Genomic DNA, 23,458 nt, shown 5'->3' on the forward strand with positions numbered 1-23,458 from the left:
GGTTAAGAGCCCTGTCTGCTCTTCCAAAGGACCCAGGTTCAATTCCCAGCACTCACTTGGCAGCTCACAACTGTCTGTAATGCCAGTTCCAAGGGATCTCATACCTCCACACTAATGCACTCAAAATAAAAATTGAATAAATTATTTAAAAACATTGCTAAGTACCAGGAAAATATAAAATGGGATGGCATGGTACATATGGTAGGGCAGTTACTATCACAAAACAAAGTAACAAATGTTGGCCAGCATGTGGAGAAACTGGAACCCTGAACACTGGCTGTGGAAATGAAAAATCAGTGCAGCTCTTAGAGAACAGGACAGGGAAGTTACTGAAAACATCAAGAATAGAATTAGCATATGAGTTAGGGAGCCTCTCTGGTGCATTGCACAAAATGTGAGTGCAGAGAGTCAAAGAGATATTTGTGTATACGCATTCATAGCAGCTGCATTCACAATAGCTAAAAGGGAAAGAACAACTCCACTGTCCATCAGCAGTTGAATGGAAAATCAAAATGTGGCATAAACAAAGAAGCATTATTCAGCTCTAAACACAAGGAAAACTTGACACATGCTATTCTGTGCATGGGCATTGTGAGGACAGCATGCTAAGGGCCACACCGTGACAAAGGAACAAACACTGTGATCCTAAAAGCACAAAGTGACTGCAGCAGCCAGCTCTGAAAGGAAGGTAGCTGGCAGAGAGAAGGAAGCGCAGTTAGCATCTGGGCCACTCTGGGCGACACCTTAGGCCGGAAGGGGCACAGAAGGTTGAATTATTGAACACCACTGAGCTGTGCACCAGACAGCACTTACAGTGGCTGATTTTATACTGCCAACATTTTAATCAGAATTTTGAAGAGGGCACGAGTTTCCTTTTCTTCAGATAAAACCCACACCTCTCCTGGGTTCCCATATCTCAAGTTGCATCACATTATTCTCAGTTTTCCAAAGTCAGGTACCAGCTTCATCCCACCCCAGCCTCTGCCACCATTCCACAAGTGCTTACCGAGCCTTCCTGCGGGCCAGGAACAGGCTGAGGTGTCTACCTGCTCACCACGCCTGTGTCATGGCATCATGCATTGGTATGGATGTGTGTATCTGTTTGCCTGCCTGCTCCCTCTATAATCAACCTCAAAGCTTGTTAAAACCGTACAAAAGACGAGCGCGAGTGTGCGAGTGTGGTGATGCAAGTGTGCGCATGGTCAGGAGTGTGCGTGCCCACACCTGTGTTCATGGAGGCCAGGCCAACAGCGGACATCTCCCTTTACTGCTCCCCCAGTTATTTCTGAACCTGGGTCTGTCACTGAAGCTGCCGCTCACCAGCTTGGCTAGGCTGGCTGGCCAGAGAGCCCGGGACCTTGCTGCCTCTGCCTCCCCGTGTTGGGACTGCAGGTCCTCTACGTGGTACTGGGAATCCACACTTCTGTCCTCATTCTGCAACAATCATGCCTCCCACTGGCTTAGGACTTCCCAAGACTTAAGACTTTTGGTGATTTGTTTTTACACAAACACATTTGTCAAAGTAGGAAGATGGGGTATGATTTTTAATTGGCACTCAGTAATTATATAGTAATTATACATGGAATTCCATCTGGAGTTTCAGTACATATATGCAATGTAATAAACTAATCAGGTTAGCTGAAATCCATCATCTCGGATATCTATCATTGTTTGAGTTAAGAACTCAAAATGATCTCTGTTTTGAAATGACTATTGTCAAGCATTTTACCCCGCTGTGCATTAGAACATTAGAAGGGCTGTCCCTGTTAACCCTTCTCTCGTGCATGCATATGTGTGCTGCTGGGCCTCATGCATGCTAAGTCAGGATTCTACCTCTCAGCTCCTCCCCCAGATCTTTCCAGGTAACCTTCATACCTCGCCTCGATCACCATGGCAACCTGTTCTGGTCCTCTGTGTTGGGTGATACATTCTTCCGATCTCTCAACCTAACTGCAAGAGTGCTCATCTTTACAGAGTGAAAAGTGCAGTGTTCCCTCCTCACCCTGTCTCTTCAGTGGCTCTTCCTTCATGTTAAATATCTTGGTTCACAATGATTGCTCATTGTTGCTCTAGCCTCCATTAACATGCTCAGTGTTCTGCTGTATTCCCTTTACTAGGCATTCTGCAAATTTCCAGATCTGGAACTCTCTGTACTCCTCTAGCGTTCATACATGTTCATTTTTTGGTTTTTCTGTGAACTGATCTTCTTTGCCCAGCAAATTTTCACTATTGTTTCCACATCTGGGCTTGTAAGCACTTATTGGAATCTAAGACGTCTCTGCCTTAAGTGTTCATGCAGTGGTCTTCGTGAGTAGACCCTGTGTTTCTATAAACATGGTTGACATCTTTATGAGTACCTGCTTGCTTGACTGTCTCGGTTAATGGAAAGAAAATCCTGACTGGGTGGGTTAATGGACAGGTGTTTAGGAGCTGCTGTTTGCTCAGAGCCATGTGAGCAGGTCCACACAGTGACAGTGCTAGAACTAGTACTGAGCCTCATACTCCAGGCACACTGCCTGGGGCCCCACCGTGCCCGGTCACATGACTGATCACCGTCAGGAACAAACAGCTATCCCCGGGGTCTTTTAACAGATCAAAGTACATGCTGGCTTCCAGGTTCTTTGACCATCACAAGTACCTCTTACAGAGTCCGTGATGGCTTTTCTCAGCTCTTCTCACCCTGCCCTGTACTGTGAGCTCAGGGCTTCCCCTCTCCCAGCTTTTCACTCCTTTATAACCTGGCTTCTTCCACATATGCTCTCTCGGCTCTCTCTCTTTTGTCTTCCTCTCTTGGTATGCTCTGCTCACACTCTCTTTATCGTCCTCCTTCTCTCTACCCATCTCTTTCTCCTCCAGGTCTGCTCTGCTGGTTCTGCTCAGTGTACTCTTCTAGATGTCTCTACCTATGCTCTCCCTTCTCTCTACAACAAAAACCTTCCCCTCAACCATACCTTGGCGTGATCACATCCTCCCTCACTTTATGCAATCACTATGAAATGTAAAATTACACACTAGTGGGGGCTGCAACAAACTTAGAAAGACCCAGCCACACCAGACCTCAGAGAAGTTATGCAAAGCATGTGGGGTGTGACAGCACTTGTGTTATCTTATTACACCTCTCTCTGAGTCTCAATTCACCAAGAATCCTGGACTAGAAAGAAAACAGAACCAGCCAGGTGTGATAAATAACAGCTAAGCTCTCATGAGTAGAACTGGGACAGGCCAATGTTTACTTACTGGTCAGGTTGCAGGCAGGCTGGGTAGGGAGAGAGAGAGAGCGAGAGAGCGAGAGAGCGAGAGAGAGAGAGAGAGAGAGAGAGAGAGAGAGAGAGAGAGAGAGAGAGAGGCTCAAGCTGGACTGTAGAGGATTTCTGGTGGTTAGATACAAGCCAGCATCCCTGAGGAACTTGTGAAACAGGTTATCCTTCCTGGAAAGGAGTCACTTCTCTTGCCTCTGGCAGAAGGGACATATGGCTCCATTGATATGTATCTGTGGTTGCAAATCAAAGCTCAAGCTGGCTGGTCTCCATGCTCCTACAGCCCCTATTCGCAAGTACTTATTAAACCCTTCAAAGGCCCCATGGTTCTCACCCGCCCCCCCCCCAGCTGTGCTCTCTCTTCTCCTCATTCTCTCTTGCTGTCTTGTTAGGCTGCAGTCTCCACTACTCTTCCCTGCTCTCCGGCAGATAGCCCTGGCCACGTGCACTATGTTTTCTTTTCTCTCTGCTCTGGGCTCTTCCAGATGCTCCTGGATGTTCTCTCTTATCCACGATAAAAATCTTTCCCATAATGAGAGGACATTTCTGCAGTTTCTTTACTGTTCCCCCCTTGCATACATTTTCATATTAAAAATCCCCAATGTTACAACCCATCTTTAGATTTGGTGTGGACAATGTAACTCATGAAGCCCCACTATGCTGACTCTACACTCACAGGAGCTTCTGTTTGCCGCATTAAAGCTGAGCCTTTAGGAAATCCAGTATGGCTGAAACAATGTCCTCCACGACATATACACAGACATATACAAAGATGTGAGTATGTATGTTTAGAATGTAAATCAGAGGAACAGTCAAAGCTGCCATCCCATTTCTGAGGGTAGTTATGCGGAAGGGGGAAAACAAGCTCCCATCTTTTATTAACAAAATAGCCCATATATTAAGGCTGTCGCTGCACTGCGGTGCTTCAGGTGTAATCACTCCTGTTTCACAGACTGGTAACGGCATGGATTGCCGCAGAAATGAAAACTGTGTTATGTACATACATAGCATGAGCATATTGTCTTCTGTGGCTCTATGACATGGCACTATTACCTTCCAGCTGACACTTGACAGTTCTTGGATGTCATTTTGAGTGCAATCTCTCAAAACCATGCTTTCAGTATTACAAACACTCTGTATTATTCCAATTTGGGGAAAAATAAAGGCTTAAAGCTTAAATCGTAATGAAGTGATTTTAAAAAAATGGGCCTATAATTAAGTGGTGTTAAGTTTGTAAACTTACCCCTCCCAAGCACACACACAAGCACACACAATGCAATCTGTGCTCTAACTTGTTGGCAGTGAGATGTTTGGGTGCTAAGTGTTACATAGACTGCTTTTCTCAGAGAGGTGTTTAAAGCAGGCAGACCTCCAGTGTCTAAGAACACAAGAGGAAGATGTGTGCTGAGATCATGTTAGGGGATACGTACGATCATAAGCTGCTTTGGTAATGGCTTTGGCTGCATTCTTCTGAATGTCAGAAACTGTGGAGTTCTCTGCGAATGAAAGCAGTTTTTTGAGACTGCCTGTCTGCTGCATCAGCACCATTGTATCCATGTCCTCCAGGCAGTTGGCCACCACTGCAAGCGCTTCTACATGAAGGTCGCCCAAGTCCTAACAATACAAACAAGCACCGCTTGAAAGCTGTCTTCTTGGCTGCTTTACAAGCTGTGTCGACAAAGTGCTTGACCAAGGCAATTTACGGGAGAAAGGTTTCATTCCAGATTATAGTTCCAAGGGGACTCTGTCCCTCATGACCAGGAACATGAGGCTGGCCACTCACATTGCACAAGTCATCAGGAATCAGTGAGAACAGGAAGTGAGGTAAGGCTATAAGCTTATAGGGCTATACGTCCCCCCCCCCCCCCCCCGCCCAGTGATGTACTCCCTCCTATGAGGGTCACTCCTAAAGGTCCCACGACCTTCCCAAACAGCACTACCATCTGGGTGCTAGCATTCCTCACTTTTTAATTACAGAAAAAGTGTATTTAGGAAAAAAGTATTTAGGAAACTGCTTCTGGGTTGCCTAGCAATCTATGTCATCATGTGGCAGGTGTGGTCACGTTGTTTCTTAAAAGGATCAACCCGCCACGTTGTCCCCCTCTCTCTCTTGCTCTCCTGGCTCTTACCCTCTCCCCTTTCTCTGTCAGGGAGCTCCCGTCTCTTTTCCCCCCATCATGTCTCCCTCTCTTCTCTCTCTCTTCATCTCCATCTAATAAACCTCTTTCATATGAAATCTGCTGTGTGCCTCATCATTCATTAATTGGTTCCCAACACTGGGTACCAAGTGTTCAGACCCATGAGCCTATGGGGACATTTCCCCTTCAAACCACCATAGCCTTTCAGTTTTGACTAGGAGAAGACGCGGGGCTCATCAGAGCAGAGTATGGTTATTTCGGGGTTGGTGGAGACCACGGGAGCAGCAGTTCTTATCAGCAGCTCATCCCCACCACTTGCCTAACCTTTTCTCATTTCTCCTACTTCAAAATGTTTTGTGGATAAAATAATAAAGAAAACACATAGAAATTACAAAGAATTGAAATTTCTCATATTATCTTTCACCAAATACAAATATAAAATTCCCAGGAAAAAGGTATAGAATTTTTTTTTTTTGGCAGTACTCAGCATGAAAGCAAGGCCTTGTCTCTGTGGTTCTCTACTCCTGAGCTGTAACCTCCAGTTCAAGAAGGTACTTTTGGGGACAGGACAGAAGCTGAAGATAAATATGTTCCCTAGAATTTTGAAAGTAGTGGGGAAAAGCAGTGTGAGCGTGGATTCTTGCTGGAAAGACCGCGTGGTTCCCACAGCAGTGCAAAGCTGTAGCCTCCCGTAAGCGGAGAGCTGGAGCAGAGGTAACCCAGTATTGTATTCCACCCACGGCGCTTGTGCGCACGGGCTTCCTTTCACTTTAGACAAGTGCAGCAGGAAGCCATCTTCACTATCACCCTCAAAGCAAGCAGACTGATAGAATTCTGGAATGGCCCTTTTGTCTGACATACAGTGCTATTTCTCCGTTAGCTACGATTCACAGGTCCTAGAAGCAAGGCACAGGTACTGGCATGGCATCTCTCATCATTCTTTTTTTCTTCTTTATTTATTTATAATAAACTACATACAGTAAGAACAGTTATGAAGCAATCAGAAAAGCCATATATAAAAGTTACATTCAAAATGTTTAGCTCATTTGTGTTTGGTGACTTTGAAGAATATACTATCTATCCTGAGTCTAAAGTTTTGTACCTAAATCATTCTCTATCATAGCTTGTATTTATCAACTTAAAAAAACATCTTTTTAGACCTTAAAACATTGTCTTAAATCCTAAAGAACTTAAGCCTAACTGTGAAATTCTAACTATCTAGTCTTCAACGCCATCAGAAACTTGAGAAGGATTAAAATTATTACTTAAGTAGGAAGTGCAGGCAAGCAGCTTCCAAAACTAAGAGATGACAGAGACAGTCTACTGCCTGATCAATTACCCAGGCTCTCGCTCTAACATTGGAGCATCATCTTCAGGCTTCCGAATATTTTTTTTTAATCCATTGGTATAGAAACCTGTATATTGTTATAAAAATAAGGTTATTTTGATATGTTTGTATAGGATTTTATGAATTGCTGAGAGCAAAAGAAACCTCAATTACTGAAAGGAGGTAGTGATGAATGTCAGTCATGGCCACGTCACTCCTTACAGCCATGACAGCTGAAATTGCCTGAGTGTTTCTCCTTGATTTGGTAGAGTGTTTGTGCACACATCTGTTTTCATTCATGCATTCTAAATATATAACTTTGTTTTTCACTCTCTTGTCCTCTTATATTACAACTTGAGGTGGTTAATTATGAATTAGTGTTTGGTTTTCATTACCTTTACATTATGGGATTTAAGTTTCTGAAACTTAAGAAGAATAAATGTCACCCATGAACTTTGCACTCATTCTAGGGTAAGGTGTGGTGTGTTTTCTGATGGACACAGGACAGTCGTTTTGTATTAGATGGATTTGTGACTTTGTCCTTGATTTCTTTTGAAGAGTATAATTTAAAGGGTAAAAGAGATGAAGACAGGGCCTGCTACAGCAGCACATTCCATTAATGTCAGCACCCAGGAGGCAGAGGCACATGGATCTCTGTGAATTAGAGGCCAGCCTGGTCTAAATAGGTCAGGGTTACAAGTGAGACTCTGTCAAAAAAAAAATAAAATAAAAGGTCAGAAGACAGAAGTGAAGAACAAGGGAAGGGGCCAAATCAAGACAGTAGCCCAGACAAATTGAAAACAAGTGATTATTTCCATGTCTAACTACAGTGAAGCCAGGAAAATATAGGAAGTCTAATAAAAACTGACATATTAAAATTGTGATACAATCCACAGTGTTGGTGTAGCCCTCTATGTAAGTCTTCCTTAACATTATTTTGCATTTTCCATAAATAGATTTTACACAAATTTTAATAATTTAATTATTTGCAGTTCACACATTAGGAATATATTGTAGAAGTCTAACGAAATAGTTCAGCCAGTGAAGTGCTGTCCAGGCAAGCCTGCGGACCTGAGCACTTGTGTGTTCATGGTTCCAGCACTGGGGACGCTGAGACAGGAGGATGCCTGGGCTTGCTGGCCTGCCAGTCAAGCTGAATTAGTCAGCTCCAGGTTCTCCAGGTTCAGTGACACACACTGTCTCAGAAATGGTGGAAAGCAGTTGAGGCGGATACCTGATGCTGAGCGCTGGCCTCCTCACACATGTGCCTGCTGACACTGTAGCCATACGCGCATACACCGTTACCCGGCTCACACACAGACTCTTAAAGCAGGAGAGACACTGCTGGCAAACACTGTGGCAAGTGTGCAACCTCACCTCCAGGGTTCCCTGACGTGTAGAGAAGCCATCTTCCTGCTTCCTCCACCGGACAGTTATGATGCATAGAGAGAGCAAGGCTGGTTCTAGGTGTTTCAGAAAATTAAGCCTTCAAAGCCGGAAGCTTGTTCCTTTCATTCTAGAAGGCCTCTACAACGAGCCTGCAGCCCAATAGGCTTCACACACAATTAATGACTCACTCCCGTACACTCTGCTCACTAGAATTAAACACAGCCAGGCCTTAGGACATGCCAGAGAGCTGAATGAGTGCAAACACTTCGAATACCTTGGCTTCCAGGATCTTGGTGAGGTAGTCCAGCCCTTGATTCTCTTTCAGCATTGCCCGAGACTCCTTGTCACAAGTGATGACAGCCAAGGTTTTAAGAGCCAGCAGCTGGATGATAGGATACTCCGACTTCAAGAGCTCTAACATAGGAGGGATTGGGTTAAGTTCCTGAAGTGTAGTCCGACACTGAAAATCCTGCCACGAAATACAAATGAGCACATCAGTCCTTTCTACAACAAAATGTAATCTCCAGAATGGAGAGTGTCTATGTTCTGGCAGAGAACATTATTATAATTTCCCCATCTTTGATTCCAGACTCCAAAATAACTCATAGATAAAAGAAAACTCTTACTGGACTGTAATAAAATATTTCTGTATGCAGACACTGTCAACAGGAAGTCATCATCATCTATGACCCTCAGGATTTGTTGCTGCAAACCTCCATAAACAGCATTGCATTAACATTTGTACACAGTGCAATTCCTTTCACACGGCTACACTGTTTCAAACACTATTTCATGCATGGATTCTTTATCAAGGGGTTGTCTGTGAAATAGCTGCATGCATGCAGTGCTGCAGATGACCCTGTGTGTGCAAGCTCAGAGCAGGATATTTTCAAGTGAATGACCTTTACTTACGATACTTAAGATCTCAGAGAATCAGTGTAGTTACAGCTCTGAATGTATGGCAGGGCCGGCAGCAGCGGCGGGGCCAGGGGTATTGTGTGCAGTAGTGAAGAAAGTTCCGAAACTTTGGCTACTAAATCATGATTAAAACAAACAAACAAACAAACCTCAAATGGGATTAAAATAACATTAATGGTGGGAAAGGGAGCTGGGGACACAGCTCAGTCAGGTGAGCGTTTGCCACGAACACCTGAGGAAATGGGTCTGGACCTTCCAGAAGCCATGGAAAGACGCCAGGGGTGGCAGCATGCCTGTGTTCTCGCTCCGGGGTCAGAGTCGGTAGATTCCTGGAACTCAGTGGCCAGCCAGTCCATCTTAATCATCAAGAGCCAGTTAGTGAGAGGCTCTGGCTCAAAAAAATAAGGTAGAGAATAATTGAAGAAGCCTGGACATCCATCTCTGGCTTCTGTACTCACACGCACAGTCGTGCACACCCCTACACACACATGTATGTACAGCACACACACACACAGAGGGGGACCCCCACACTCAGCTTAGGCTTCCTTCCTTCATCTTTCACCTAACCTCGAAATGTTCAGCTTCTTTCGTGCGTAAAAGTTAGAGGTGGCCTTTAAATGAATATAATCGTGTCCCCCAGGGGCTCAGAATGCCACCACACTTGGAAAGAGAGTCACTGCAGATGTGATTAGGCAAGATGGGGTCATTCTGGAGCACAGTGGGTTCTTGATGGTATCCTTTTAAGGGAAGATTGATGTGAGGATGGAGGCAGCAAAGGCAGACTAGAGCGCTGGCTCCCAGCAAAAGCTGGGCAATCGAGGAATGGTTCTGCTCAGTGTCTGGAGAGTAAGTCATATCCACATCACAACTTTGAACTTCTACAGCCAGACTGACTTGTTTTGAGTCACCCAGTCTGTAGCATTTAGCTACAGCAGCCTAATAGCTCCTTAGTCCCCAGTGCTCTGTCGTAAAGAACTATAAAGGTAATGCTTCTTTATTTTCATTTGAAAGAAGCAGAAAAACACAACCATGAGGAGTCAAGAATTAAAGCCACAAATCCAGGGACAGGAAGTTTTGAGTCAGCTGAGGGAGTTGCACAGTGTTGACTGACAACTATGAATAATGCAAAATCCCCCAGGAGACGAGCCAGTGCGCACACCTGTGAGAGGTATCTAGAGGTAGCTTGGCTTTGGGGATTACCTTGATTCCTTTGACTGGTGTGGGGAGACTCACCTTCATTGTCTGTGGGACCACTGTCTGGACAGTGGATCCTGGGCGCTATGAAAAATGGAGGACGTTCGCTGAGCACAGAAGTTCCTAGCCCTCTGCTTCCTGATGATGGATGTCACATGACTGGCAGCTGCACTCTCCTGCCACCTTCACTTCCCTGCCACAAGGGACTCCATACTCTGGAATTATGAGCCAGAATCAACACTTTCTCCCTGAAGTTGCTTTTTGAGAGTGTTTCATCACAGAAGCAGGAGAGTAGGCTGGGATGGTGAGGGAAGTCCCGGGGGATCCTGGACAGCAGACAGCAGAAAAGGGCTGAACTCCCTCAGAGGATGGTTGTTTCAGCAGCATGAAGAAGTCACGTGGCAAAGGCCATTTGAGGCAGAGACTGTTTTCTGAACCCCTTTCCATCTCACTGCCTAGAAACTATCTCTCAATCAGCCCTCTCCCCTTCCCCTCATGCCCTGTCTTAGGATTTCGGCTGACCTAAAGCTTAGCAGGCTCAATTGGAAAATTTGTAGAAAAAGAAGCAGAGAAGGCTGGTAAGTCCTTATTTATTTATTTATTTATTTATTTATTTCAATTTATTCATTTTATATCTGGATCGTAGCCCCCCTCCCTCATCTCCTCCCAGTCCCACCCTTCCCCCCCATCTCCTTCCCCTAGTCCACTGAAAGGGGGCGTTCTCTTCCCCTGCCATCTGAGCCTAGCTTACATAAGTCTTTCTAAAGCAGCATTTTCTAAACCAGCAACCTGCAACCCTCTGGGGATCAGATATCAGGTATCTTGTAGCAGATATACGTGTATCAGATATCTTGCATATCAGGCATTTTACACTATGATCCACAGCAACAGCACAATTACAGTTCTGAAGTAGCAACGAAAATAATTTTATGGTTGGGGGTCACCACAACACAAGGAAAGGATCCTAGCATCAGGAAGGGTGAGAACCACTGCTCCAAACTGACCTGCCTGTGGGTAAGGAGAGGGTACAGGGAACAGCACAGTGGGAGGGGAACCACAGCTATTTTCTACTCTACAGGAAAGAATCCTGACACAATACCATTTTGCTGTTCTGAATAATGAATTGCACAGAGCTGGTGTCCCTTTGGGAACAGGAGCTGGAAAGAGTTATGTTCTGAACTTGACTCTTGAGAGCGGACCCGGCCACCTCAGTGTCTCCTTCATCATCCTCTGAGTTGGAAGCAGAATATTCCCTTTCATTGTCACAATAAGATGTTGGTGCTGGTATCTTTCTTAGATTATGAGGTTGTGTTGACAGAAATTCACTTTTGTTGTAGTTCTCCAGCTGAGCTTTCTCTGAATAACCTTTCCTTTTTTGAACATTTTTTTTTTCTAATTTCAGGATCATTCTTTGAGTCAAGTGGAACAACTTCTCTTAGTGTTTTTTTTTCTAAAGCTAATTAGTCATCTCTTCATCTTTTCTATTTGATTGGTGTGAGGGTATCAGATCCCCTAGAACCGTAGTTACAGAGAGTTGTGAGCTGCCATGGGGTGCTGGGAATTGAACCCGGGTCTTCTGGAAGAACAGCCAGTGCTCTTAACTGCTGAGTCCTCTCCAGAGAGAATAAACTTTTCCCCCACTATCTACAACCAAGCCATTTCTCAAGGATTCTTGAACATTTTTTCCCAAAACTTCCACGTGGTTCTGATCCTTTATGACTTTCCGGTCCCTCCAGGTCACATTCTGACTTCTTTGTTATCTTCTGGGGATTGACCAGAAGCTGAGCTTTCTCCTCTACTTTAGTTACTTCTCTCTCAAAAATGTGCTCCCACACACTGGGCATCCGGCACCTCAGCGTCCTTTAACTGCAGCGTCATCCTGTCCAACCTGTCCCCGGAGCCTGCTGAAGAATGAAGAACGTCGCGACCCCCGCGAACCCCCCGCGAGGCCCCCGCGAGCTGTCAACCAGGACTCCTGCCACCGCAGACAGACGGCCCGCTGACCCCCGAAGGAAGCCTACGTCCTGGGGAAGCTCGCGGGGCGCCAGCTGCACCTCGGTGACCAGCCGTGAGTTTAAATTTTTTTTTCTTTTTAAATGAGACGATGAATTCCATAATGGGCTTTAAAATTTATTTTCTGTGTATGGCTGTTTTGCCTGCATGTCTGCGCAGCACGTGCCTGCAGGGTTTACGGAGACCAAAAGGGGGCATCAGAGCCCCCTGAGCTGGAGCCCAAGCCACCATGTGGCTGCTGGGAACTGCTCCTGGCGCCGCTGGCAGGGCAGCAAGTGCTCCTGGCCTCTGAGCCGTTTCTCCAGCCTCAGCCCCACAACCGGCGTTCCCCCAAACTCAGGGCCTCCTGCTTGTAGCCAGCTCTTCAGCAGGGCTGTATCCTCTGCCCAGAAACCGATTAGAAGGCAGCCTCACCTGCACCAAGTTGTAGAGGCACTCGATAGAATTCTTCTTCACGTCCGGGTCCGGGCTGCTGAGCAGCCTGATGAGCGGCTCCAGCCCCCCGTGCTCGAATATCTGCACTTTCCCGGTGTACTCCACAGACATGTTTGCGAGGCAGAGGCTCGCGAACTCGTGGATGACCACCTCTTCTGTAGGTCACAAGCAAGGAAGACAACGGGTTAGCTGTTTGCGGAAGCCCTGCTTTACAATCAGCTCTGAGGAGGGGTAAGGACGATGCCCACTCGTGACCCTAACCGCTTGGCAGGCTGGGGCAGAAGGTTCTGGAACCCCAAGGCTGGGGCCATACTGCAGTGGCGCGCACTCTCCGAACATCTGGAAAACACTCACACCCAGACGGGGAGGGTGCTTTGGAAAACAAAGCGCCACAAATCTTGCTCACATCACACTTTCTTTAAAGGTTGAAACTGATTTGCAAGATTATAGAGACAATTCACATTGATGGCTGGTAAGTGCTTTTTAATATGTAGCTTAATAAAACGTAAAAGAAATGAGTTCTATTTTGGAAATAAATGCAGGATGTGAAGTTACCTTCTGGAGCGAGCTGAGCAATAACAGAATTCATGACTTCCAACTCCCTTAACAGCTTTTTAACATCATCTGCAAAGGAGGAGACACATCTGAATGCTTACTAAAATAGTGGCAATGACTGCTGAGAAGTTTTAGGAGACAGGTGCTCTATCTGATTTCAGGGTAAGAATACTGAGGTCTAAGCACCAACAATGAGGAGGCAGCTTTCATGCCCAGATCAGTGTCCTCCCCTCGAACACCGTCTAGACTCTACCTCTTCACCAGCCCTGCACATGGCAGCAGCAAAGTGCCGGATATACCTGGAACAGTCGAGGGAAGCTGGCTTCCAGTGTCCTGAACTTGCATACTATGTTAATCTTGTTTTGAAGTTTTTATACTTGAATAATATTTACCATTTCCACCCTTCTTCTCCCTCCAATTCCTCCAACATCCCCCCTCCCTCTCAAATTCATGACTCTTCTTTAATTACTGTTGTTACAGCTCTCTCTCTCTCTCTCTCTCTCTCTCTGTGTGTGTGTGTGTGTGTACACTCACTGTTATATGTCCGTGTGTTTAGAGCTGACTATTTGGGATTGTATAACCTATCAAGCTTGTCCCTGGACAAACCTTATCTTTCCTCCCTCATCTAGGGTGGAGCTCTCAACTACCCCATCCACTGGCCCTTTGGCGGTTGTCCTCATGCAAGGTCTTGTTTAGGAAGACCCGGTTTCACAGTGGGAGTCCCCCAGATTGTGCAATCTTTCTGCCCCCTCTTTCTGTTTTCCTAGAGCCTTAGCTTCTGTTGTGTGTACATCCAATGAAGGCACCTATGTTTGTTTATTTTCTCCATTTTGAAATTGTTTTTAAGTTTGATTTTTCACAAGCTTGTACAGAATGCAAACAATTATCTTAACATATTTTGACTGAGATCCGGACTGCTTACATTCCATTTAATTATTAGAGATGTCAATAATGCTTAGAGAGAAATGCGCTGGCTTCTGAGGTTCACTTGTCTGTGGTTTCTGTTAGGCTGAGGCTGGCCAGGTATGTTCCTACTTCTTGCTAACTTCAGCTTTTTGAGGAAAAAGAAAGATATCTCTGCTTTTTAGTTTTGCATCTTCTCTGCCCATTTCCTTTACCTGTAAGGAAAGATTAGTCCTGCTGGAATTGGAGGAAAGTTCACTGAATCAAGCTGACTCAGATGAATTCATCCTTATCAATTGCTGAATAGGTTTGGCATTCACTAAACACCTTCTGAGAAATTCAGAGCTGTGGCTTTTCTTCAATGTGACCGAAGGTCCAGCAGATGGACAGTAGTCTTTGAAGGTGGCTAGACAAGATTCCAGAAAGTGCAAAGTCCTGAGGTGTTGGTTGATGGGAAACAGAGGAAATCCTGAATGAATGCGTGTTATTGACAATGACCCCAATGCTTCATGGCAATTGACAAAGCCTTGCCTGGGTCAGGCTAGGACACTGGCAAAGCCTTCCTCTGATCCATGTGTGAATGTTGACACAGTTGACAGAAAGTGTTGGCTAAAGCTTCCTACAGACTGCTGTGTACAAAAAATCTATTGAAACTGGCACCTCCCTGTGTTGTACATAATAAATTCTGGGTTCCTTGGGTAATAGTTGCTGCTCTCCATCAGGGAGAGTACAGCCCACCTGATCCCAGGCTTTCTTCAAGAAATACCGTGACCATGGCAACTCTTTTAAAAAAAAAATTTAATTGGGGCTGGCTTACAGTTCAAAGGTTTAGTCCATTATCCTCATGAAGTATGGTGGCATGCAGGCAGTCATGGTATTGGAGAGTAGCTGAGAGTTCTACATTTGGGTCTGCAGGCAGCAGGAAGAGACAGCGAAGCACTGGGCCTGGCTTGAGCTTCTGAGACCACAATGCCTGCCCCCAATGACACACTTCCTCTAACAAGGCCACGCCTGTAGAGACAATTCTGGAATTTGGGTTTCTTTTTTAAAATTCCAGAAATGTAAGTGTATGTTCTTGTTTTACTTCCAGGTGTGGGGATGTGGGGCTGCTTCAGGCCGTCCACAGCAGCAGCTGACTATGACTTGCCTCATGCTCTGCAGAGGTTTGGTTTTGCCAGCTGCAGATAGTTTGTTTATTTATTTTTTATTGTGTGATGTCTGAAATTCTGGGAAATTTTCAGAGGGTATATAAGTGCTAGGGCCCTGAGAGGAGAAGGTGGTGGCCCTGAGAGGAGGAGGAGGAGGTGGTCCTGAGAGGAGGAGGAGGAGGTGGCCCTGAGAGGAGGAGGAGGAGGTGGTCCTGAGAGGAGGAGGAGGAGGTGGCCCTGAGAGGAGGAGGAGGAGGAGGTGGCCCTGAGAGGAGGACGTGGTGGTGACCCTGAGAGGAGGAGGTGGTGGCCTGAGAGGAGGAGGTGGTGGTAGCCCTGAGAGGAGGAGGTGGTGGTGGCCCTGAGAGGAGGTGGTGGTGGCCCTGAGAGGAGGAGGTGGTGGCCTGAGAGGAGGAGGTGGTGGTGGCCCTGAGAGGAGGAGGTGGTGGCCTGAGAGGAAGTGGTGCCTGAGAGGAGGAGGTGGTGGCCTGAGAGGAGGAGGTGGTGGCCTGAGAGGAGGAGGTGGTGGTAGCCCTGAGAGGAGGAGGAGGTGGTAACCTGAGAGGAGGTGGTGGTGGTGGCCCTGAGAGGAGGAGGAGGTGACCACCTGAGAGGAGGTGGTGGTGGTTGGTCATTCCGGGGCCTTGGTTGCAGTTTGTTAGTTGTTGTGCTCAAAGAAGAAACAAGAAGAAAGAGATTAGACTCAAGGATCTTTATCTCTCTTTTCCCCTCTATTCTTATTTCTTTCCCATCTAGCGATGGGGGTGAAATGTGATGGGGTGGGAGGAGATAAAAAGTAGGAAAAACAAGTACCCACAGCATAGCAAAGTGCAGTTACACACACCTACTCCAACAAGCCAGACCTCCCAATAGTGCCATCCCTAAGGGCCTATGGGGGCCATTTTTTTATTCAAGCCACCACATACCTGATTTCTTCAGCCCTACATCAACTCAGTCAGGATCTCAGGCCCAAGCTGTGGTGGTTACAGTAGGGGATGACACCATGTTTTAAAGATATATTTTTCCCCCACTGATTGACAGGTAATAGCCTCAGCATGATATTTAGATCTTTGCAAAGTTCAGGGAACCAAATTCCACCCATCCTTTCTTAGCAAGAAAGGATGCCTGTTTGCATAGTTCAGAACAATTTTTGTGACAACTGTACCAAAGATTTTTTTTATATGCCTGAAACAAAAGCCTATGAACTATTTCTGGGATGTTAGATCTCCAAAGACTTTCCCCATAGATAGAAAACATCCCCATATGCTTCAAAATGTAGAGATGTGTCCCTAACAGGTACGTTGGTACCTGTTCACTTTCCAATTGTTGTTTGTTTGTTTTTCTGCATGATTGGCAGTCACTCAACGCCTACAGCTGCGTGTTCTTGTGGCCTCAGGTTGACATTACACTTTGCTTTGCACAAACAAGCTGCAAGTCTTCATTAGAGAGTCTTATGGCATAAAATTTAGGTCAGATGCTCAGAGCTGTGCAAGAACTGTTCTGTGCGTCTGTCCCCACCTGCGGGCCCAGTCCCCTGCTCAGTTTGTGTTTCTAGTTTGTTGCAGCTCTGTGAACTGGTGTTCTAATTGATGGATTTAACAGTCTGCTTTTGACACTGGATTGTTCAAAGAAATTAATCTTTTTTTTTCTTGAGATTAAAAACAAACAGAAAAACAGTCACACTGCTCTTTCAAGCACTCTACATACAGTATTAGTCTCTGTTCCTTCTTTTTTGACCGTGAATTTCCTCCACTGTGGCAACTGGATGGAAATCCTGACCCAGGCTGTGACCAGCGGAGCATCACCTGACTAAGCCAGGTGCCACCTGTGATTTCTGGTTGAGGCAGATCTGTCAACAACTTTAATACCTACTCCCACTTCTCAGATCTGTTTTGATTGCATTTACTCTTCAGACAGAGCTTCACTGCGGAGTCCCAGTTGGTCTAGAATTCATGATGGTGGCCAGGCCAAAGTCGCTGCAATTCCTCAGCCTCCCCCATACTGACATTCCAGGTAGGTACCACTATATCAGTCTTGATTACTTTCTCAATGACCAAATCTTGGCTTTACCATGTAATTCATTCCTGGCCTTTCCACCAGTTTACAGCACCATCTTTCCACTGCAGCTGGTTTCTGACTCCTAACACCCGACATGGGGTTTCTGGTGAGTGCTCTGCAGCTGACTACAATCTCTGCATCTCCTGTGTGCTCTCAAGTAATTCAATACAATCTGGCAGGAGAAGACAGCAGCAACAGCTATGTTTTGACCAAAAAATGAAGGTCCAGTAAAGAAAGTGTCAATGTCTTTTTTAATCACTCCAGTTTGGCACAGGCACACAGCTCAGTTATTTCCAGAAGAGGAGGAAGGGAGATGAAGGGGAGGAAGAAAATGGAAAGAAAAGGGAGACAGGGGAGTTGAAAGAGGAGTGGCAGGAGTGAGCAGAAGTTAAGGAAGAGAAAGGGAAAGGGGGAAAGGAGAAAGGAGAAAAAGAAAAGGCAAGGAAGGGGAAAAGGGAAAGAAAAAGGAAGAGGGGGAGGGGAAGGAGGAGAAAAAACAGGAGGAGGAAGAGGACGTGGAAGAGGAAGAGGTTGTGAAAGGGAATGCTGTCTCTCACAGGAAGTTTCAGCACCCAGTATTCTGTTGGAACATCAGCTCATCTGCGTGAGTACAGTTGTTAGCGAGCAGGAAAGCCACGGGAGGGCCCGTGTTTCTCAGGAGCACACACTGCTGCGGGGAGACATGCCGACCATGCTGGAGCTGGCAGTGTGGAGGGGTGCTCAGGACCTGGGCAGTGTGGAGGGGTGCTCATGCACAGATTATCCCTGAGGCCTAACTCTGCTCACATCCGTTGGCTTCCTGCTTATCTTCTAGGCACGTTTTCTAGGACGCGTGTGAGAAGTGGAGCCATGAACATATTGATTCTTCCAAGAAGAGGAGGCCTTGCCAAGCAGCTGGGGAGGCCATGTGTTAGCTGCGTCATCACACAACACAAAGCGATCAATTCAAATCATGTTTTTCTCGTCTAATTCGTGGAATCTAAAGAAAGCTTTCATTACACCGTCATTGTTCACCGTACCAGCTATGTGCTCATGACCTGTCATCATTAGTCACTAGTCAGACGGGAGAGCCAGGTACTCACTGGAACTCTGAGGGCAGCAGCTCTCTCCCTGCTGGGCAAGCAGATGTGGCCTGTTATGCTAGCACTGATCCAAACCATCTCACGGGGCTCTGGGGCCTGCAGGTCCTAGAGAACCCCTCTAAATGTGAAAACACTTCTTCATTTTTTAAATTTCTAATCGCATCTGTGGGGGTGGGGCAGGGATGTGTATGTAAGTGCAGGCAAGAGGAGGCCAGAGGCCATGGAGCCCTCTTAATCTGGAGTTGCAGTCAGTTATAAAGCAAACCCTGGGAACCAAACTCTGGGCCTTTGCAAGAGCAGCGTGTACTCCTAACTGCTGAGCCATGTTTCCAGCCCTAATTCCTAGTAACGTATGGTCACAAAATCCCCTAGAAACCCATAAAGTGTGGTTTATATACCCTGATCTGAGAATTTTCACCAACAATTTGGAGAATTTCAAAAGAAATAAATATCATTATTAGATGATAGATCGATAAATGAACAAATAAGAAAATAAAGAATACAACAAACAGAAAAAAAGTCAAAAATCTAAATCTGTTTATATCATACACTGTCTATAAAAGCTGCCAGTTGGGGACAGGAAGGAAGGAGTCCACGCTGTACCCTGCGGAGGCCATGGCAAGCGACAAAGCGACCATCTTAGCCACATACTGTAACTGGGAGACTGGGTTCATTTTTGGCTACCCTTGTTCAATGGTTGAATTCATTCTTCATTAAAAGTATCACTGAAGATTTTTGTAGTTACAAATGTGTTGGCTCATATATTTTTTGAAGTTGTTTTGTAAGTTACAAAGTTTGTGATTCAAAAACTACCCTAAAACACAGAGAAGTGACTTATGCCTGGACAATCTACATCCTGCTCCCAAGTCAGAGACTACCGCTGTTGGCATGGCTCTGCTAAACTGCCATTTTCCTTTAACATTTTATTGTTGCTTTGTGAGTGTCACATCATGCATTCCAATCCCACTCATCGCTGCCTCCACTTACACCTGATTTCTACCCCTAAAACCTTTCCAACAGAGGAAAAAAAAAGTCTCCTTGTGGAAGCTGTGGTATGTCAGTGAGTCATACAGGATACACTTTTGTCCACACTTCCTTGCTTAAAAATGTTCATTGCCATTGGTCTGGTTTGAGGCCTCTGGCTTTTGCTGCTCGGTCAATACTGGAGCCGCACTCCTTGCAGACATGCTGTTGTTGCCCTGTGTCATGGAGATGCTATAGTTTTGGTTCCTATGACCAGCCCCTCCATGCTCTCTAGCAGCTCACTGATGGGGCAGATGTTGGGGTGGGGCCGACTCAAAGCCCTGGTCTGGGCCTGAAAGCGCCGCTGGTCAGCCCTCAGGGCCGGCTCTCCAGCAACCCCACCCACCCCAACCGGGGCCAGCTCTACCCTGCTGCCCAGGTGAGGCACAGGGCCTGCTCTCCTGAGTGCTGAAGCTGGTGGGGTCAGCTCTCCCGCGATGTCCAGACGAGGGGTGGGGCACAGCCCTCGGACAGCAATGTGTTCCTGGGCAGCAGGCTATACCAGGAACTTCTGCCTGGCCCTTGGTAGTAACAGACCCCTGCTGCTGCAAGGCCACACACCAAGATGTGGCCCCGGTGGCAGTACAGGCCAGGACCCCATCATGGTATCACATCAGGTTGTTCCTCACTACCCTTGAGTCTCCAGTTCTGCCTCTCTTCATTGTACTCACATCCTTCTGTTTCTCCCTCTTCTATTTTTGCACCAGTTACTAGCTCCTCCTTCATGGCACAGTGGTGCCCAGGGTCTCCTGAGCGTCTGGGGTCATCTCAGAAGTGGCCTCAGAAGTGATATGCCTCTCTTGTGCATTATAGCACTGGACAGGGGTCACCTTGGGCATGGCCTTCCCCTCTCCCCAAGCCTGTTCAGCACCTGACTGTGGTCATCTTGGGCTCGCTGCTCTCCAGGAGCCTCCCAGTTAGCCCCATTTGAGGGTTTTCTCTTTGGGGGTCACTCCCGCCCAGGGCCCAGCAGTCCCAGGCAGGGATCTTCTAGTCCCTGGCTCACTCGGGGCCTGGGTGGTGCCAGACTGGGGGTCCTCTCAGGCTGGTTTTTTGAGGGAGTGTTAGGCTACTAATCAATCAGATGTTCACAGGTCAGAACACTGAGCCTAGATATGACCTCTCTCCTCTCTGCCACCGACTGACCTGCATGTGACCCAGCAGCTACATCTGCAGTGCCCAAACTGCTATTCTAAAAGCCAGAAGAGCTTGTTTTGGCCAATACTACATTGCCACACTCCTTACTATATGAAAATATTTGAATCAAATGATAGATCTGATTTAAGAGTAAATTATGTACAACTATTTTTTTTATATAAGCAAAAGTTAGTTTTAAAAAGTCGATTTATCAAAACTCTGCTGGAGTTTCATCCACTAGGAAATTTATATGGAGTATAGCTGACAAATTTATATGGAGTATAGCTGAGTATGTGCTGGCAAATTATGCTATGCTAACTTGAGGGGGAAATCATTTTAAGAGATAACTTCTTTCCTAACCTGTTAAACTAGAGCATCATCACCAGTTTTGAGGTGAGATTTTATAGTTATCTGCACATCTTTTGTATATCTGTTAAAAATCCATTAGATATGAAATCTGGGCTGGAGATTTCAAGAGCTCTTGCTGCTCTTCCCAGCACCCACCTTAGGCAGCTCCCAGCCACCTGTAATTCCAGCTCCAGGCGATCCATTGCCCTCTTCTCAGGTGTCTGCACTCCCATGCAGATACAAATTAAACACGTACATCTTTTAAAAATATGAAATTATTTGTTACACTGCACTGAGATTGTTACATTTGCTGACATTAAAGTTTGTTTAAATAAAACTTGGGCAAATCCCTTAAAGTAAAATTTGAAAGGAGGAGACTGTTCATTTCAAAACATTGTTACTCACTGTTAGAAGCCATGATGCCAAAGATCATCGTAGCATTTCTTCTTACGATTTTGTCTTCGTGGGTGAGCAGTTTGGTCAAAGGCTCCACAGCTCCAAGTTCAAGGAGAGTTGCTTTATTTTCCTCACCTGTCACCACAGGTAAAACAAGACCATGCACGAATGCCTGCAATCTCCATGGGGCTCTGTCATGGGTTACTTATGTCTCTTATTTGCCCTTTGCCTTTCATCCCCGTTTGCCTTTCTCTCAGAAAAACCTTCGGGCTCCAGCACCATGTATATTGACTTCTCTCCCTTCCCCGGATGTTGGCAGGCTCATTTTGTCCTCACCAGTTCAGAGTGGTGTCCTAATGTTGTCACCACATCTCAGACATTCTTATAATTCTCTGTCTTTAAACGTCTGTTTTCTTTAAAGAAATTTATTTTATGTGTATGGGTATTTTGCCTGCAAACATCTATACACTGTGTGTGTGTGTGTGTGTGTGTGTGTGTGTGTGTGTGTGTGTTTGTGTGTGTGTGTGTATCCAGTGCCTGAGGAGGTCAGAAGAGGCCACAGAGCCTGGAATTGGGATTATACATAGCGGCAAACTACCTAATGTGTGTGCTGGGACCTGAGCCCAGGTCCTCTGGGACTCTACTAAGTGCTCTTGATTGCTGGGCCATCCCTCTAGCCCCTAGATATTGAATTGTGTAAAAAGAAATGAGAAAATGTTTATTCATCAAAAATGGTGTATTACTTTCTTATAGCTACTTTAATAGACTCAGAAACTCTGTGACTGAAAACAGTGAAGTTTTCATCTTATGGCCTGAAAGCTCAAAGTCTAAAATCAGTCTCTTCAGGCAAACGCAAAGTGTCAGCAAGGTGACCTATGTTTCTTCTTAGATCTCCCTAAGAGCAACATTTCCTTTCCTTGGTCTATTTTGCAGGGGGGTGAGGATGGAACCCAGGACCCTGTGAGTTCCAGGCAAGCTCTGAACTACTGAACTGTACTTCCAGCAATGTCCTTTATCTTCTCAGTATTCTTTGGCTTGTAGGCCCCTTCCTCTCCCAATGTCACCAGCCACACATTTCTGACCTGTTTTCCCACCTGGCTCTGAGCCTCCAGCCCCCTCCTTTCAGCAATCAGGACTTGAGTGACTGTGTTGACCTCACCTGGAAATTATCTCGTCTCAAAGTCAGGTGATTGGCAGTCTTTACATCTGCACTCTAACTTCTAGCCAGGTAATGGCATATATTTACAGCTTCTGAATGGCCTCATGTGGATGTTTTTGACATATTTTTCTGCCTATAACATAGGATAGAGTTCCTTTACTAATTCTTCAAAGTTAAACAAATCGTGGGTTCTTGGCATGAAACTCAGCTGTTGGATTTAATTTGCCAGTATTTTCTTTACAAATTCCAAACCCACATTCGAGAGTCATACAGAGCTAAAGATTGCCTCACTTTCTTTTTTGCAAGCTCACAGTTTCTGCTTGCTTTTTATAATTGTTTTGTATTGCATTAATTTCTTTTCAGATGTCTATTGTATTACAGACTTTGAGTTTAATTTCTCCTTTACCATTGCTCTTCCTTAAAAAGAAAGCTGAAACTACTGGTTTGAAACTTTGAAGAACTTTTTATTTCTTCTTTTTTCTTTCTCTCTTTTTGTGTATGTGCATGTGTGCTTTGCATGTCATTGCATGCACAGTGAAAGGAGTCAGGAAACAGGGGGCTTTTGTATAAACTCCTGAGATCCAGGCTTGGGGTGCCCCTGTTACCTGCCATGCCTCCTCCCTGTCACTGAAACTTGTTTTCTAACATGATGCAAAAATTTTTGTCTAAACACTCATTTTACAGCATCCTATACATTTTTATAAATTACTTTAATTTTCACCTTTATCCACCTTGTTTATTCACTCAGGAGTTACATAGGAATGTGTAGCTGACTTGCTGAGTATTTCATGGTTACCCAGAAGAGCTGCTATTATTGATTTCGAGTGTGATTCCTCTGTGGTATGGAGATACATTTTTTAATAGTTTGGAATCCCTTAAAATTTGATTAGTCTTGCTTTATGCCCCAGAATGCAGTTTACTGAGGTAAGTATTCTGTAAGTTACTCTTGAGAAATAACATTCACTCCACAGTTCTCAG

The 23,458-nt window shown here is 45.6% G+C and overlaps 1 protein-coding gene and 1 non-coding gene across 3 annotated transcripts in view; both read right to left on the reverse strand.

Moving 5' to 3' along the window:
• Armc3 (armadillo repeat containing 3) overlaps positions 1-23,458 on the reverse strand; it is a 90,483-nt gene that overhangs the window by 54,565 nt on the left and 12,460 nt on the right. Inside the window, exons 4-8 of one of the 2 annotated variants that reach the window (XM_021652249.2) lie at positions 21,331-21,456; positions 13,227-13,295; positions 12,651-12,826; positions 8,386-8,580; positions 4,688-4,871 (exon numbers count right to left, since the gene is read on the reverse strand). In XM_021652249.2, coding sequence (XP_021507924.1) covers positions 4,688-4,871; positions 8,386-8,580; positions 12,651-12,826; positions 13,227-13,295; positions 21,331-21,456 — 750 coding nt within the window. Of the gene's footprint in view, positions 1-4,687; positions 4,872-8,385; positions 8,581-12,650; positions 12,827-13,226; positions 13,296-21,330; positions 21,457-23,458 lie in introns of those variants that run through there. The other variant, XM_060372381.1, reaches the window with a different exon arrangement.
• LOC132649367 (small nucleolar RNA SNORA17) lies at positions 20,501-20,628 on the reverse strand. The gene has a single exon (XR_009587813.1). It is a non-coding gene; the product is annotated as a small nucleolar RNA SNORA17 (small nucleolar RNA).

Source organism: Meriones unguiculatus, chromosome 19 (genome assembly GCF_030254825.1).
Source record: "Meriones unguiculatus strain TT.TT164.6M chromosome 19, Bangor_MerUng_6.1, whole genome shotgun sequence".
Taxonomy (NCBI): Eukaryota; Metazoa; Chordata; class Mammalia; order Rodentia; family Muridae; genus Meriones; species Meriones unguiculatus.